This window comes from Falco rusticolus, chromosome 12 (assembly GCF_015220075.1).
Source record: "Falco rusticolus isolate bFalRus1 chromosome 12, bFalRus1.pri, whole genome shotgun sequence".
Taxonomy (NCBI): Eukaryota; Metazoa; Chordata; class Aves; order Falconiformes; family Falconidae; genus Falco; species Falco rusticolus.
The window spans coordinates 4242556-4257973 of NC_051198.1; the positions used below are offsets into that span (position 1 = coordinate 4242556).

Consider the following 15418-nt stretch of genomic DNA (forward strand, 5'->3'; position numbering starts at 1 on the left):
AGAAGTGGAGCTAGGACAGCAGGGGCTTTACTACGTGTAATTTGTCTTTTCTACCTCCGCATGTTAAGGCACCTTTCCGTTAAGCAGTTTTCTTTATATTCAACTTTACATATGACATTGCCCTTCTAGCTGACTCCAGGTCTTGTTCTAATTAATTCTCCTTGCCACCGGCTCGTTTCTGTCATCTCTCTCTTGGGTTAGGTCTTCTCCTTCCTCTGGTTTTACTTGCATTTACTTGCCAGAAGCAGCTTGTGGTGGCAATTCTCCCTCCGTGTCTGCTGTGTTTCCAGTCAACTGGCTGTGTGTGTCTAGCACAGGGCAAATAATCCGTTCAGTTCCTTTCTCTCACCGTGTGGTGTGCAACAGATGTCTTGAAGAATTATTATTCTGCCTGGCTTATTGCTCCTCTTAATCAAAAATAAGAGTCAGAAGATTGATATGTACGTCCTTTACTCACATAGAGAACAGTACTTTTTCCAGGCATCTGAAAATGTTGAGGCTCATGGTGGCTGGCACATCTGCTATACCTAAGGCACAATATTTCAGACTGGAAGCCAGGAGGATGTTTGAATTTTATCTGTTTTCTGCAATATTAAGGTTCATAAGCGGAATTGTGTGCAGATGAACATGTATCAAACATATTGTTACATGAGAGGTTAACTGCTACATTGATTATGAGAGGGATGTCAAGCTTTCCCCAAATGTCCTGAAAGCAAAATTGACAAGTCGCGCAGCGACTGCCAAATGAACAAGGCTATGAAATAGCAAAACCCATCACTGTTCTGTGTGAGAAAGCAAGGGGGTTTTCAACCTTGTAATTAAGAAAGCTTGGACTAATATGTGTAGCCTTACACGAATGTTGGCCTTTTTAGTAAATCTAAATTATTTTTGTTGTGGCATGCCAGTAAATTGGATGTTCACTCACACACAAAGTGCAAACAGGCATGGTGGAGGCTAGCTGCCTGCATGGGATGAAGCAGCAGTGTGGTGGTGGCTTACTCACACTCTTGACGGTAAGGCCTCGCATGGTGAGGTGGCACTAGGACACACAGCCCCAGGCAGTGCAGGGCTAATGCGGGTACAGATAAGAGAGCAGCCGGCCAGTTTACAACTTGCTGATACGCTTTGCATACGTAGGAGGATTTTATGCATACACTGGTCCCAAAAGATGTTATGTATTTATGTTCAGCCTGAAGAGTACTGTCACTTTCTGTGATTTCTGAGTATAATCTTTTAACTGTACAAGTCAGAACTACACGAGTCATTGGGCTAGAGATTAAAAATTAAGGTGTAAGGCTCCAAATTAAAAGGAGATGCATCTGGTGGGGCCTTACAGAAACAAAATGCCTTATTATCTCTTTACGATGGGCTGCTGATATGGCTTTCCGAGACTCTTGAAGCTCAAGGTGATGTTAGGTAGCCTAAACTCGTTACAAGCCCTGAGGAAAAAGGGAAGAAGGCTTGTAATAAAACCCTGGATGAGTGATTGCTATCCTCTGTAGGTGGATTCGGTGCATAATGGCTGGCTGGTATGTGCTGGGGTTTGGGGCATCAGGGGAATTAATATGAGCGTACATTGCCCATTTTTTTTTCAGTAGGTAGTTTTCATGTTACAACTAAGGTACTCTAATAGCTTGCTGTTGCCAAAGGAACTATTCCCATCCTTCCTTCTGCCTCTCTACGATTTATTTTGGTGTGTGGCTGCTGTTAAAGCAATTCTACTGCTTCCCTTTGTACCAGCAATAGTGATCTGGCTTGTAGAGCTAATCTATTTGAAAAAATCATTCTGGGCAGAAGAAGGTTGTTTTCTGTTGATTTGGGTCCTTATGCCGAACCTGAGCTCATCCCTTCCCTATGTCCTTTCACTACAGCACTACCGGATCAGATAAATCTTGATTGTGGCATAAGGAAGTACTGTGCAGTTTGTCCCATTTCAGAGGTCACTAGATCAGCTGCGCTGTAATATGAGGCTTTTATATAGCGCAGTGGAAAAAGAAAACACTCCTCATTTTTTTTTTCTTTGCCTGCCAACAAACATGAAAGACTTTTCTCTGTTAAAATAATGCAGCAACTCCCAAACTGTGGTATGTGTTCATAGCACTGGATAAGGAGAGAGGAAAAGGAAACACTTGAGGGCTGCAGGAGAAGGTGCCTGAGAACTTCTGCTCTGAAAACTAACTCTGGGAAGGCAAGACTGTGAATTAGAAAGTTCAGAGAGATTTATCAGTTTCTTGAGCTGAAAATACAGTGTTATGCTGCAGTGCCACAAAGCTAGCACTCTGGCAGGAACCAGGCACCTCTGCCCAAAGCTGTCTGCCAGAAACTTGTTCTGGCCTTGGTGCCACCACATTCCTTGCTGCTGGCACAGTCATTTCTGTGATTGTACCTGAACTGGCTCAGGAAAAACTGAACCAGCAGAAAAACAATCTTTTTGTTTCCTCCAGGTTACTTTTAAGCAAGCTCCCATGTGGCCAAAGCAGTGCTTGCAGCAGCATTGGAACACATGAGTTGCATACAGGTAAGGAGAGAAGGAGGGGAGACTGCCTTTTTCTGACACCACCGCAGCCTAAAGCGCTCCTGGAACTGTCATTTCATTGTGCTCGCCACTTTCGTATGAGGAGCAATTCATCCGCTGAAGAAATTGCATCATGAGTGAATAAAGTTGAAGTGTGGGAGCAAGGAAATCTCTCCTCTGATTTCTGCCGGGGAAATTGAGGCTCAGAGAATTAAATGACTTGCCTAAGAGTAGAAAGGCTGACTTGCCAAGAGCCAAATTCCAGCCTCCTGAATCATAGCCTTGTGCCTTATCCACCAGACCAACCTTTCTCTGTTAGCACTTCCTTTCTCTCCACCCTGTTTTGAGAGGAGGCACAGCAGCCCTGTTCTATGTCAAACAAACTCCAAGCGTGACACAGGAAGGCTTCCAGCAGAACGGCTTGAACAACCTTTGAGTTTATCGTTAATCTGGAAGCCATGACTTTTCTGGGAATGGTTCCTGCATTGGAACGTTCCTCAGGACCAATAATTACAAAAGCTTTAGCCATCAAAAGGCCTGAGCGTGTTTAAGTAAGAGGCCTTTGAGATAAAAAAACATACTTCAAACAGCAAAAGGTTTCTTAAGGTATCGAAGATTGGAAATTGCTAATCGGGAGTATGTGAGGCTGGAGATATAGTGGGCAAGAAAATAGGACTTAACTTCATTCCATAAGGAGAGAAATGAATGATTTTATTATCATTATTTTTATTCCTAGTATGATGCAGCTTATTAGGAGAGCCATATTCTAGAAGCACCTCAGCGCCTGCTTGGCTGCTTAGCCAGCCAGGTGACAAGCGACTTATCTCCGATGGAAGCCAGATAGCTGGGAACAGGAAACAAAGGCTTCAGGGTCTGCCTGGCTGCTCCTGTATCACAGCAGGCTTCCGTGGGCAATGCCCCTGCTAAGCATCACCAAAGAGCCATCATCCCAGGCTTGACAAATATCCACTCAGCCCTCTGCTGTAGGAAGTGTTGGTGGTGATTTGGGGTTGGCTTTCTTTTTTTCCCTCCCACTCTACCCTTTTCTCCTCCTGCTTGCCCCATGGCATTCCCTGCCGGAGCAGGAAGCGTAATTCCGTACAGCAGCTGTAGGTGTTAACTGTGCTAGTGCAGCAGCCAGTGAAAAGCAGGAGGGAGGACTTGTCTTCGGACTTGATAAGTGGAGGAAAATGGGATCTTAAAACAGTTTGCTTTAACTGGAAGACAGGAAGTGAAGCACTGGATCAAACTGGTCCAAGAATTCTGGTATCTTGCCTCTGGCTATAGCCAAAGTCAGCTGACAAAAATAATAGTGATGCACCTGGCTTTTGTTATGCAATGCTACAGGAGGGGAATTCCGTCCTGCTTTTTGCAAAGATCTGCACATGCCCAAAGTTATGACACCTTCTTGCTCTTCATGTCAGCTGCTGACAAGGTTTCTGTCATTACCATTGCCTCACTGTGATTCTCTAGTTCACATCGCTCTCCTGGGGTAATCCCTGTGCCATAGAATCAGGTGGCAGCAGAACAAACTGGTGTACAGGATAGTCACAGGAACAGAGGGATCTATCTGTATGCTTGCATGCTTTTCAGTAAGGCCTCATTAATTTGCTCAGGGTTTTGCCTTTTACTTGGGAAGGCTCTGTTTCTGTACAACTTTCTGTTAGTTTAGGAACGTGAATGTTTCAGCCATGCTGGGCTTAGCATAAAAGATCATTTTGTCCCACTATTGTGCTTTTCCCTGGGCATCAGCTTACGGCTACTGCTGGAGAGAGGAAAAACCATCAAGAAAATGTTCCCACTCCCACTGCCCTTCCTCCGATAACTTAATTCAAGGACTTCCCCAGCCAGATCTAGTCTCTATGTCTTCAGATGATGGGATCATATAGATTTTACACAGTGAAACACTTCGTACAGTTGTTTTTCCTCTAATTTTATTATAGGTTGCTTTCATTGTGGGGAAAGGGCAGGGGTACGAAGCAGCAGTTTGTGCCATAGATGCTGGGGGGGGTGAGATACCGCCTCAATTTCAAACATGCAGTCTTAAGGAGTCTCTTTGAGCAGCCTGTTCCTGCAAGCCCCAAGACTTAGAGTTCAAAAGAGCTGGAGAAAAATAGGGAATGTTTATTGATGTTTTAGTCATAACATGGTATTCGTATTGCCTGGCATACTGCCCTTCGTTTCACACCGGTTTAGGCTGTATACCCTACCATAACATTTTCCCTCTGAAGAAATGAGTAGGTACTCCTGTTTTGAGCCACCGAGCTTCCCAGGTGCTTTGGTCTGCGTCCATCCAGTAGCGCCGTGGGCTGGAGAAGGGGATGGGATCCAGGGATATAAACTATACTTAGGGAAGCACCTAAATTCATTCTTCCTGAAATGCCATAGTTTTCCTTTCTTATCTTCAGGCTGGTTTGCACAATCTCAGATAGCGAAGTGTTTAAGTCGCTTCAGAGGCCGGCACTGACAGCTCGCTTTACATCCAAACCTCGCATCTGCACTCCAGCTCAGGGGTAACAGCCTCGCAGGGCTTTTCCAGCTTCAGCTAGCCAAGCGGAGCAGCAGCCCTTTCCCTTTTAAAATCCTGTCCAGAGCACTCCCGTGACCTGCAGGGATGCCCTCAACTTGGGAGCATTTCCCCAGCTGTTCAACCCTGTGAATGAAGGTCGTCCAAAGCAGTTGTGCCACAGCCAGGTGATCAATTAAAAAAAATGAAGTAGCTTCTAAATATTATATGTTAATTAGCTAAATGCGCTTGGATGCGGGCACACAGCAGACAGAAATCTGGGCTGTGTGTTTTCCTATTTGCTGCTCTGCTGCTGTGTTCACGTGCCATCACGTTGGCATCTTTTAACCCCAGTGCTGAAAACGCAAAAGAAAAGCACCTACCCTCACCTCAACCTCTAGCTACCACCCTGAAGAACGTTTTGTTTGCCATCGCTGTCAGTGCATGCTTGTAGGATGCAGTGTGGATGTGTAGGTCAAGTCTAAGTCTGATTTAGAGTATCAGAACAACTTTCCTGCTTTATTTTACATCACCAGGCATAGGGAATCCAAGAAATCCCTGAAGACACAAAGATCTAGTCCTAATTTTTCATAGTTTTAGGGCTGTGTTTGTAACTTTTTTTTTAGGGCTGCTGGTTTGTGACTTTCTTGGGTTTTGGTTTTGTTTTGTTTTGTTTTGTTTTGGGGTTTTTTTGAAAGAAAATGAGAAATGGCATTCTTCTGGCAAGAAACTAACCTACAACCATATTATTGTTTCAGCATAATATCTACATATATTAATGTATCTGTTCTTCCCTCTAATCTTCTGGAGCTAATGTCACATTGATTATCCTCTGTGCTCCCTAGGATTCTTCTATTCTGATTCCAGTTATAAATTTGACAGGGGTGCAACCATCCTACCATATGGTGAACTGTGGATTGTAATAAGGAAAGCGTTGCTTGCAGGATGGAGAAAGATAATTTCTGTTTATAGGAAATATGATAGTTAGGCAAAATTAAGGTTCTAAAGGAAAGTCCTGTCAAGTTGAGAGGGACTACCAGGGCAGGAGGAGCAACAAGCACTGGGCAGCCTTTTCTGCTTAACTACCTGGGTTAGCGTATGGATCTGCAGGTTATGGAACAGCATTTAGTGCTGCGGTTCATTTCTATACATCCTGTTAAGCTTTGCTTTCAGAAAGGATAATGAGGAAAAGAAAAGCAGAAAAACTACCAGTTATGCACTTTGCTTGAGTGCCTTTGGGGGCTTTTCTTGTTATTTTAGTAATGTTTCCTTTTCAATACTAATTCATTTAACTGCATTTTCACGTGACAGTGTATTGCATACCTGAAGTAAAGATTTAAGGGGGAAAAAAGTAAATCTTGCTGATTAAATGCAGCCTTGTACCACAACTAGGTGTGGGCTTGGTGTTCCCCTTTTTACAGTGTTTTGAATCCCCTTGGACATGCCCGTTTGCTGCTGACCCCTCCACCCTGTCCAGCCGTGGGTCTGGGGGCTGTTCCCATGTGTCCAGACCCTTCGCCTGCCCAAGCTGGGTCAGGGCCGGGCTGGGATGTTTCGGATTTGGATCTGCAGTAGCGCTCTGAAGGTTGGGTAGATTTTCAGTTGACCGTTGCGACTTAATCAGCGTGCTGCGGATTAATTTTTCCTTCCCTTCAGTATCAGTTTAATTCCTAGTACGCGTGGTTCTGTTATCGCTGGCTGTGTGTGCAGCGGGGAAAAACATGGATAACGAGGGAGCTCGGTGCGGAGAGGTTTGGGGAGAGGGGAAGCGGGGTGTTGGGGGTGAGGGGTGCGGGGGGCTCCTAGCTGCTGCAGGGGAGGGTGAGGGCTACGGGCTGGCCCAGCTGCTCGCAGGAAGCGGCTCGGAGCGCCCCCGCGGTGGCCCACCGCCGAGGGAAGGGAGGGGGCCGGCGGGCGGCCCTTCCCCGCGGCGGGACGGGGCCTGCCCGGCTCCACTCCGCCTCCCCGGCCTGGGGGCTCGGCCCCGCTGGGCGCTGGGGGGCATCTCGGCCCCGCTGACGGGAGCTCGGCCCTGCGGGGGCACTCGGCCCCGCCGCGCTGCCCGGGGGCTCGGCGCTGCCCGGGGGCGGCCCGTCGTGGGGGCTCGGCCCCGCGGGCGGGGCGGGCGGGGGCGGGGGGCGGATAGGGCGCTCCTCCGCCCGCCGGGACTTTCCCCCTGAAAAGGGCGGCGTGCGGGGCGCGGCGGCGCAGCAGCCGGGGCGGGAGTCGGGCCCGGCTGTTTGTCCCTCCCTCCGCCGGCAAGTGAGCTGTGCGGGGCCCGGGCGGGAGCCCCGCGGCGGCAGTGGGCCAGAGCGGCTGCGCCGAGCTGTCAGCATGGCCGGTGAGTGGCGGGACGGGGCGGGGGGGGGGTGTGTGCGCGGTGCGGGGCGAGCGGCCCCGCCGCCCCATCGGCGCGGTGCGGGCAGCCGAGCCCCCCGGCCGCCCCCCGTGCGGAAGCCCGGTGGCGGCAGAAGCGCTGCCCGCGGCGGGGGGAAGGCGGGCTGGCGCCGGCCCTCGCGCGGGGAGCGCTGCGCCTCTCCCCGGCCCCGGGGCGCCGCAGCCGCGGGGTGAGGAGGAGCGCGGGGGGTGGCAGCGCTGCCGGCCGCCTCACGGGCAGGCGGGGCCCGGCGCCCTCCGCAACGGGCCCTTCGGCCTTAACTGCGTCGTTGTCGCGTTTGGGCCGCGACGGAGCCGCCGGGGGGGGCCGGCACCAGCGCCCCCGGGCAGGGCCAGGGGCCGCGCTGCCGCCACGGGGCACCGAGAAGTTTCTCTGGGCTAAAACTGAGCGATGGGCGAGCCGGGGGCTGCCAGCCGTGCGGGGGGCGGCTCGCGGGGACCTTCTGTAGCGTTTAAAGAGCCGAACCTGCCCCGCAGCTGAGGCGGGGCTGTGCGGGGCTGGCGCGGCGGGAGCGGGCACGGCTGCTGGGGGGTGCCCGCAACTGGGGAGAAACCAGCCGCCGCTGTACGGCGGCACCTTTGAAAGGTTACGTTTTGTTCGAGCACGGCAAAACCTCAGCAGGAGATAGGGCGCATTTTGTTGCTTTTTTTTTTTCTCCTGGGCGTCTTTAATATGTTTTTAGTGTAATCAGGAACCAGATAAGGAATTTTTCAGTAGGGGAAGTTCATAACTTCCTGGTACTAGCAAGCTTCTGTAGTTGCGTTTTTTTGGTTGTGTTTTTTTTTTTTTTTCCTCCACCCCCCCCACCCCCCCCCCCCGCTTTTGGTTGCTGTTCTGCAATGTAACACGACAGCAAAGAGGAAGTTCCTGAGCGGTTTTTAGTCTCTGTAGGAGCCGTGCAGTTTTCGGGCTCCTAGCTAGATGACTGCGTTCTCAAATAAAAACGCGTTTATGCTTTCAGTTATTTCAGACTGAGCTGGACTGTGCTATAACAAATCTTCCACCATCATCTCCTCTTGCCCGAGGTGTTCTGGCCGGTTAGAAGCGTGTGCGCTGCCTGCTCTGGCTTTCCGAAGCGGCTGTAGGGTCACCAGTGACCTGCAGTGACAGCCAAGCTGAAGGGTGACACTCCTCCCGCCTGCGCCGGGCTGCAGTCACCCCGGGCACGGGGTTTCGGGGGACACTTTCACATCTGCCCCAAGGACGCGCAGCTGCTTGGCTTGCACAGGCGCCCGTGGCCGGGGAGTCTGTTCTGGTTGTGCAAGAGACTGACAATGGCGTGGTCCCTCCCGAGCCCGCTTCCTCTGGGCGAAGGAACGAGGCAGAGAGTAGGAGCCCTCGGTCCGGCTGGCTGGGCTTGGTGGCAGCGTGTCACGCTTCCTCACGGCACAGGCGCTCTTAAGCTTTACGCTGGCCCAGGTTTCTCACTGTGGAGAGGTCTGATGGAAGCGTTGAGGTTTTGGGCTTCTTCTTTTTCATCTTGCTCAAACCAGATGGGAGTAAACTGACCTTTAACTCCTGAATAAGTTGGCTGCACTCTCGGAGCTGTTACTGCTTTTGCCTGTTTTCCTTGTGTGTGTGATTGGGATGCTGGATCTCCGATATTCTCTTTTAAATTATTTACTGTGGTATTCAGGGCACGGGGAGGAAGAAACCATTTTATAACAAAAAGAATAAGAGGCAAGTTGTAATATGTAGCACAGTGTTTCTGTTGCTAGCATGTGTATAAGTAATTATAACTAATTACAAATGTAAATTAAACTCTTAAGCACTTAGATGAAGGATTAGCTAGTTTTTGCTTTTCTTCTGTTTGGAATGCTTTTCCCCAGTTGTTGCGGGCAGGTAGGTGACAGGACTAGCCATGCGTCCCTCTCCCGGAATTAGCAAAAGAGTTTGTTTTTTGATACTGCTGGTATTTGCTTGGCAAACGCAGCGAGTCCTGAAAAGGGCTGGTCGTTAGCAACTGTGTGGGAACGAGCAGACTCTGTTAGTGGGAGAGTAGATTGTGAAATGGTGAAGCCCTGCTGCTTCACAAGCGCATCGCTGATGTATGGAAAGAGGGAATGCCGAACAGACCTCTGCTTCGCTGCAGGGCGCTGCCACTGCCCCTGCCTCGCACACATGCTTTAATGTGTTTCCTCTCCACACAAAACGTGACGACACCGATAATCACGGTAGAGATGACGACGTGATTCTTAAGTAGAGTGAGAGAGAACAGAGATAAAACGAAGCTTAATGTTTAATCTCTGGAGGCCACCGCATCATTGAGCTTTACTTTCCCACAAACACACCTGCTGTTAAGCGGTGGGTTTGCCTTCAATGACATTTGTTTCAACCACAGCCCCGTAAAGATCACTGAGCCCAGAGCTTTAAAATAAAGTGCTCTTCATAGGTGAGAAGAAAGCCCTTTTAGGGAAGTCTTAGTAGAGCATGAAGGGAAATCGTTGGTTAAAGTAGAGAGAGTCAAAGGACTTGCAGTGACAGTGTTCTGTTGTAGTTTTGACCAGCGAGGTTCTAGCTAGTTTTCACAAATACGTCATCTATGTGGGTGTACTGTGCGTCTGGTTAGCAGCTATGTAAGCATGTGCATCTCTAAAGTAAGATGATTAGTAGGCACTTTGCTGCAATTTTGTCATTATAACTTCTAAAATAGATTTTTAATTCAGTACGTGGATATGTGTCTGTATTTGTGGTGTACCGTGTTACGTAGGAACAGAAGGGTGAGGTTCTTTGCTCTCCTCGATTGTGTGATGGGCACGGGATGCTGGCTGATAGGCAGCGGTCGCTCCTCGCTGCTGGCAGAGGCCCTCTGTTGTCTGATCCACTGGACTGTGCTGAGAAATACAGTAGCATAAGTAGATTTAAGTGTGAAAAATAGCTGTACACTGGTGTGTGAGCTTGGCTCAGACTTTGGCTCTCTCTTTGAAACCAGTTTTAAGTCATTTCTTGGCTTTTTTGTTATTGATGCCTCCGCTTTGCTGGACTTGCTTATTTTTCAGAGGAAAAAAATGCAAAGCTTATCTGAAGGAGGGTTAGGCAAGATCTGGGAAGTGTCTAGAAAAGGGACCGACCTTGTAAGTGACCGAACCTAGAGTAGTGAGTGGCTAATGTGTGTTTAATGTCACAGCTTGCTGTCTGCTCTCAGAAAACTATTTAAAATCTACTTGATGGGAGGCGATTGGTTTAGATATTGTATCTTGATGAATTGTTAGAAAGGAATATAGAGAGTCCTAAACCATAGTTCTCGAGTGTTTGGCACCAAATACAGCCTGGAGTTGAAATGCATTGTGCCATTTTAAAAGGCATTTGGGTGTTCAAAAGGCACGTGCTGTTGAAGACAATTGCAGAGTAAGAGCTGCTTTCACGTACTGCCGTTGCACAGTTGTCTGTAGGTGTGTTATAAGTAAAATGTGCGTTCAGGTCAGACCAGGGTGACTTCTTGGAGATGTTCCTTCCATCCCTTCTCTTTTAATTATCTTCTAGGTTGTAATATTTTTCCGTCTTTGAGCATGAACTGTTGCAGCACTGGAAATACTTTGCGATCAACAAGTCCCGGGCATAAAGTTCAAGCTTTGTGTTGGCAGGTATTCCTAAATGACTGTAGGTGCAACAAAAGAGAAGCTTTTATTATGGAGCTCAGATGGGAGTCCGCACCTCTTTGCCAAAACTCATACACTATGGACTCATACGCTGTGTAGACCTTGGGCAAAAGGAAGTAGGGGATCTTTTACCCTTTTAGCACTTTCAATATATTTAATAACTATTTTGCTTGTTATGTTGAAGTCCAAGCACTTTTTTCAGTGCCATGCCACAGGACGTTGCCTGTCATGTTTGTTTGTGATGCTCAGCCTTGCTTGAGTAGGATGCTATTATATGAAGATGACAGAGAGCTCAGTAGACATTTCCATAAGCTACGTTCTTCTGATCGTGCAGCGCCATGATGATTCAACTTTTACAATATTTACTTACCCTGTGTTATTTGTTTTTCACATGCCATCCCACTGTTGTCACTGTTTGATTGACTATCCTGTTTGATGTTCTCGGTGAGATATATTAAACAGCTTGTTACTGCATGGCAATAAAATACCGCTTGAAGAGTACTTACGCTCTTGCCAAGTTAATGTCTTTCTAAACCTCCCCCCCCCCATTAAGAGTTCTGCTGTCTCTTGTTCTCGTTTATCAGTCGTGTTTCCAGAAGACCTCTTTTTGACAACTGCCTGGTAGCTTTTACTGAGGTTTCGTTGTCTGGGGAGATACTGCAACTAGAAGCAAGCCCTGTGGGAGGTGGGCAGCTCGAGATGTATAGAATTCAGTACCAGCAATCAGGTATTTTCTGAGCCCACAGTGGTAGTATTCAACCCAGTAGGGTGGGGTTTTTGTGTAATTTGCATAGTTTCTGCTTCACTATGGTAGGGACTAAATCAATTGATTCTGAGGAAACATCTTCGCTTTCAGAGGGCATTGAAGAGAACATGCACTTGATGGTACCTGTACTCAGCAATTCGTAATAGTGTATTATAATTAAAGATATTAAACATTCTCTCAAACCAGTGATTTTTCTGTTGTTTAAAAGCTACTTTCATCAGACACGTATTCTCTGATGGCTAACAGAAGCGAAGTTGTAGGTGAGATGGAGGGGAGGGCATCCTTTGCTAATTACTTCTGTGGCATTGATACCTGGAGGCTTCATTTAAATCTGTTCTCTCCCCTCTCCCCGCACTGTCACTGTGTGCGTGTACATGAAGAGTGGATTGTCTGAGAAGGTAAACAGAGTGGAATGATGGTCGTGTCAGTCTAAGACTCTGGATATTCCAGTTCTTACATCTTCTGCTGCTTTTGAAGCTCTACTGTGTCCTAACACTGGAAATGTTTTGCTTTGTTTTCAAGGTGGCCCTGAGCCCTACATTGAAATATTTGAACAACCCAGGCAAAGGGGTATGCGTTTCAGATACAAATGTGAGGGAAGATCGGCAGGCAGCATTCCGGGAGAACGCAGTACTGAAAACAACAAGACGTTCCCTTCCATACAGGTAAATAGCGCTTTTATCTGTGAATTACCATTGCCCACATTAACGTTGCGCTGCAGCAATGTGTTGGGCTTGGTGCAGTAAATAAAGTGCTGTTCATTTTATGTTCTGTTATTCTTTCCTTGGCATGCAAATGTAGTTGCAACAGAGTGGAAAAAGAGTTCCTTGCTTCTAGTCGTTAAAAGATTTTGTTTCAAATTTACAAAAAAAGGGGAGAAGGTGTAGAGGTAGTTAACAAAGTACTGGTAGAGAGGGAACTTGATGAAGTTACTCATTGCCTGGGAACCATTCATTATTAGCTTTTTCTGTGTGCGTATTTGTTCTGGTTTCTTAGTTATGTGACTTGGGTTTGGTTTTGCTATTTGGACTGCAGCATGAATTTTGGGAGAGCTTTGAAGGAGTTTGCGTACAAAATTTGAAAAGGCTTTGAAAAGCTGCTGGGCGCAACATGAAAGAAGGCACTTTGTACGAGTGAGCAAAGTAAGAAAGTGACTTGCAGCCAGCGATTTGGCGATTAGGCTCTGCAAAAGAAACTACCATGAAGTGTGTGAAGTCAGAAGGGGATACAGAATTTAAAAACGAGCTGAGAAAGGGGAATTATGTGGTCAGAGCACCTGCAATGAAGAAGAGTTGGGTGGTTGCATTATGGATCGGCTGGGAAACCCAGAATGAAGGGATTTGGGGTGGCACTGGCAGCTGCGATCAAAGCAGGGGCAAAGATGCAGATGGCAGAGGTGGAGTGGAAGCACTTTAGCAGTAGCTTTCATATGTGGGACAAAGGAATGTGTCAGGGACCCTAGACAGGTAGGGTAATGGTAGAAGAATTTCTGGTCTTCTATTTGAGGTTGAAGTCGCTGGTGTTTCCTTGATCTCTTGCAATTTGGAGAAAATCTTTCAGAGGTGAGGTTAGAAGAGAAAGCTCAAATACAGATGGAAGTTAAGAGTACTTGCCATCTTGAAGCACGTTATGGTGCCCAGGAGCAGAAGCTGTGTATCTGTTTGTGCTGTGTGCCAGTATGAATAAAAAAAAAAAGTGAAGCCAAACTTGGAGTCTCTGGAATCACAGCAGAGAAAGAACAGGCATGCAGGACGTGAGATCTGAAAAATAAGAGGTTTTAGCCCGAGGCGTAAAAGTTCTTTAAGAAGAGGTAGAGCTTGGGAAAGGTAGTATTGGCAGTCATGTGTTAAGCAGCGGTGAGTGGCTCCTGCATAAAGCAACAGTGGAAGCTGGTCTAGCCCTGAAGCCAGAATGGCCAAGGGAAGAAGCAAGCAAGAAGGTCCCCCCCTTGACTATCACAGTGCCAGATTTGCGTAAGGAATGCAGGAAATGGAGATCTTGCCAGACTCTGCTTTTTTTCAGCACTCTACCGATTGAACAAGGAACTACGTAGGCTGCTGGCAAGAGTAAACGCTCTCACAGACTCTGCCTAAGGCTGTGCCAGGGCACAAGCTGAATGGCGGCTATAAGCCCCTGATTCCTCTTGGCCTGGGCTCTGCTGCACATGAAGGCCAAGGCCAGCCAGAACCCAAAGGGAAGGTGGGACGTGGGCAGGTGACCGTGCAATCCTGGCAAGGTTTGTGCCTTTTTAAAGGTGACTGTTGATGACAGAGCTGATTGTTACTGATAGCAGGTGATTTCTAGGTGAATTCCTGCCTCCCTGAAGTCCGTAGGAGGCCTGAGTGCTGATTAGGTGCTAGGGGAGTCCCCTCTAGAGATGGAAACATCAATGAGGATGAGAACAGAGAGGCCAGGAAGAGATTAAATTTTGCACTGTGGTTGTGATGAAGAACATCAAGGAGGAACTGGAGAATCACAAGTGGCTAGATTGGGCTTCCAGTTCAAGGGGCTGGGTGTGAAATGAGGGAGAAATGATGTAATAGATGAAGAAGGTGAAGTAGGAGTGGAAGTTTTATTTTAAGGGTAAAAAGTAACGGTGGCTTGTATGAAGGCCAAGAAAGAAGCCAAGCAGGAGACAGAAGCAGCTAACAGCTGGTGGAAGCTGGAAGAGCACAGGTCAAGTCAAAGGTCAGAGGTGTTGGCTCAAAAGGATGTATGGTGGATCCTTGGCATCTCAGGAGGAGGAAAGAAATGGCAGGAGGAGGAGAGGAACAGTTAGTTATAGGGCGGGGGAAGCGGAGGAGGAGAACACGCCTCTGCACAAACGTGTGCCTGAGCAAGTCTTGCATTTGCTTTCAAGTTGTTACGCTTCAAACAATTTAGGCCAAACTGTGTTTTTTCTTTTTTTTTTTTTCTTCTACACTCGCCCACACAACCCTTGGTGACTTCACCAGTAGCCGTCAGCACAAGGGAAGACTTTATGCACCTGAGAAACATGTATTGAATTAGGCTGACGACTGCTGTGAAGGCTCTTGGAGCTTGAGAACTTGGTGCCACTCTGCTTGAATATAAGACTGAATGTTCATCTGAGAATTAACTAAAAAGAAAAAAATGGGGGGGAAATAAAGACTTCACAGGGGATTGTGTCATGCTATGTTTATTAAGATCCTCTTTCACTACTTAGTGGTGTTCCATGCCTAGATAACATCCTTATCCCTGAGGCTTTAGGATTTTTTTTTTCCTAAGATCTTTGGAGCTAGACCTCTCCTTCAGTAAGCATTTGTATGTGGTCACCAATGTAGAATCTTGCATCTTTCATGCTAAGGCTAGTTATAATAATGAAATATGTCCTGTTACAGTTGGTCTTAGGGTATTACAAGCTGTTTTACTCTTAGGTTTGAGCATCTGTGTTACATCTGGCCTTTTGCACAGGGATGAATTCGACTCGTGCAAAAAGCCCTGGTAACATGGTGAAGCCATAGATCTCCAGCCCCAGGGGAAAAAAAAACCCCAAAACCCCAACCACCCAGCAAAAATAAAAACGCAAAAACATTCTTTAGAGCCATTCTTGCAGTAGGGTAGTTGAAGAGAACTGAACGGGTTGAATGTCGAATTCTTGCACCAGCAACGTTTT

The 15418-nt window shown here is 47.6% G+C and overlaps 1 protein-coding gene across 1 annotated transcript in view; it reads left to right on the forward strand.

Annotated features, from left to right (window-relative positions):
- The first annotated feature begins 7193 nt into the window (after nucleotides 1-7193).
- REL (REL proto-oncogene, NF-kB subunit) overlaps nucleotides 7194-15418 on the forward strand; it is a 32545-nt gene continuing 24320 nt past the window's right edge. The window contains exons 1-2 of the mRNA XM_037405047.1: nucleotides 7194-7362; nucleotides 12307-12449. Coding sequence (XP_037260944.1) covers nucleotides 7356-7362; nucleotides 12307-12449 — 150 coding nt within the window. The 5' untranslated portion in view covers nucleotides 7194-7355. The remainder of the gene's footprint in view (nucleotides 7363-12306; nucleotides 12450-15418) is intronic.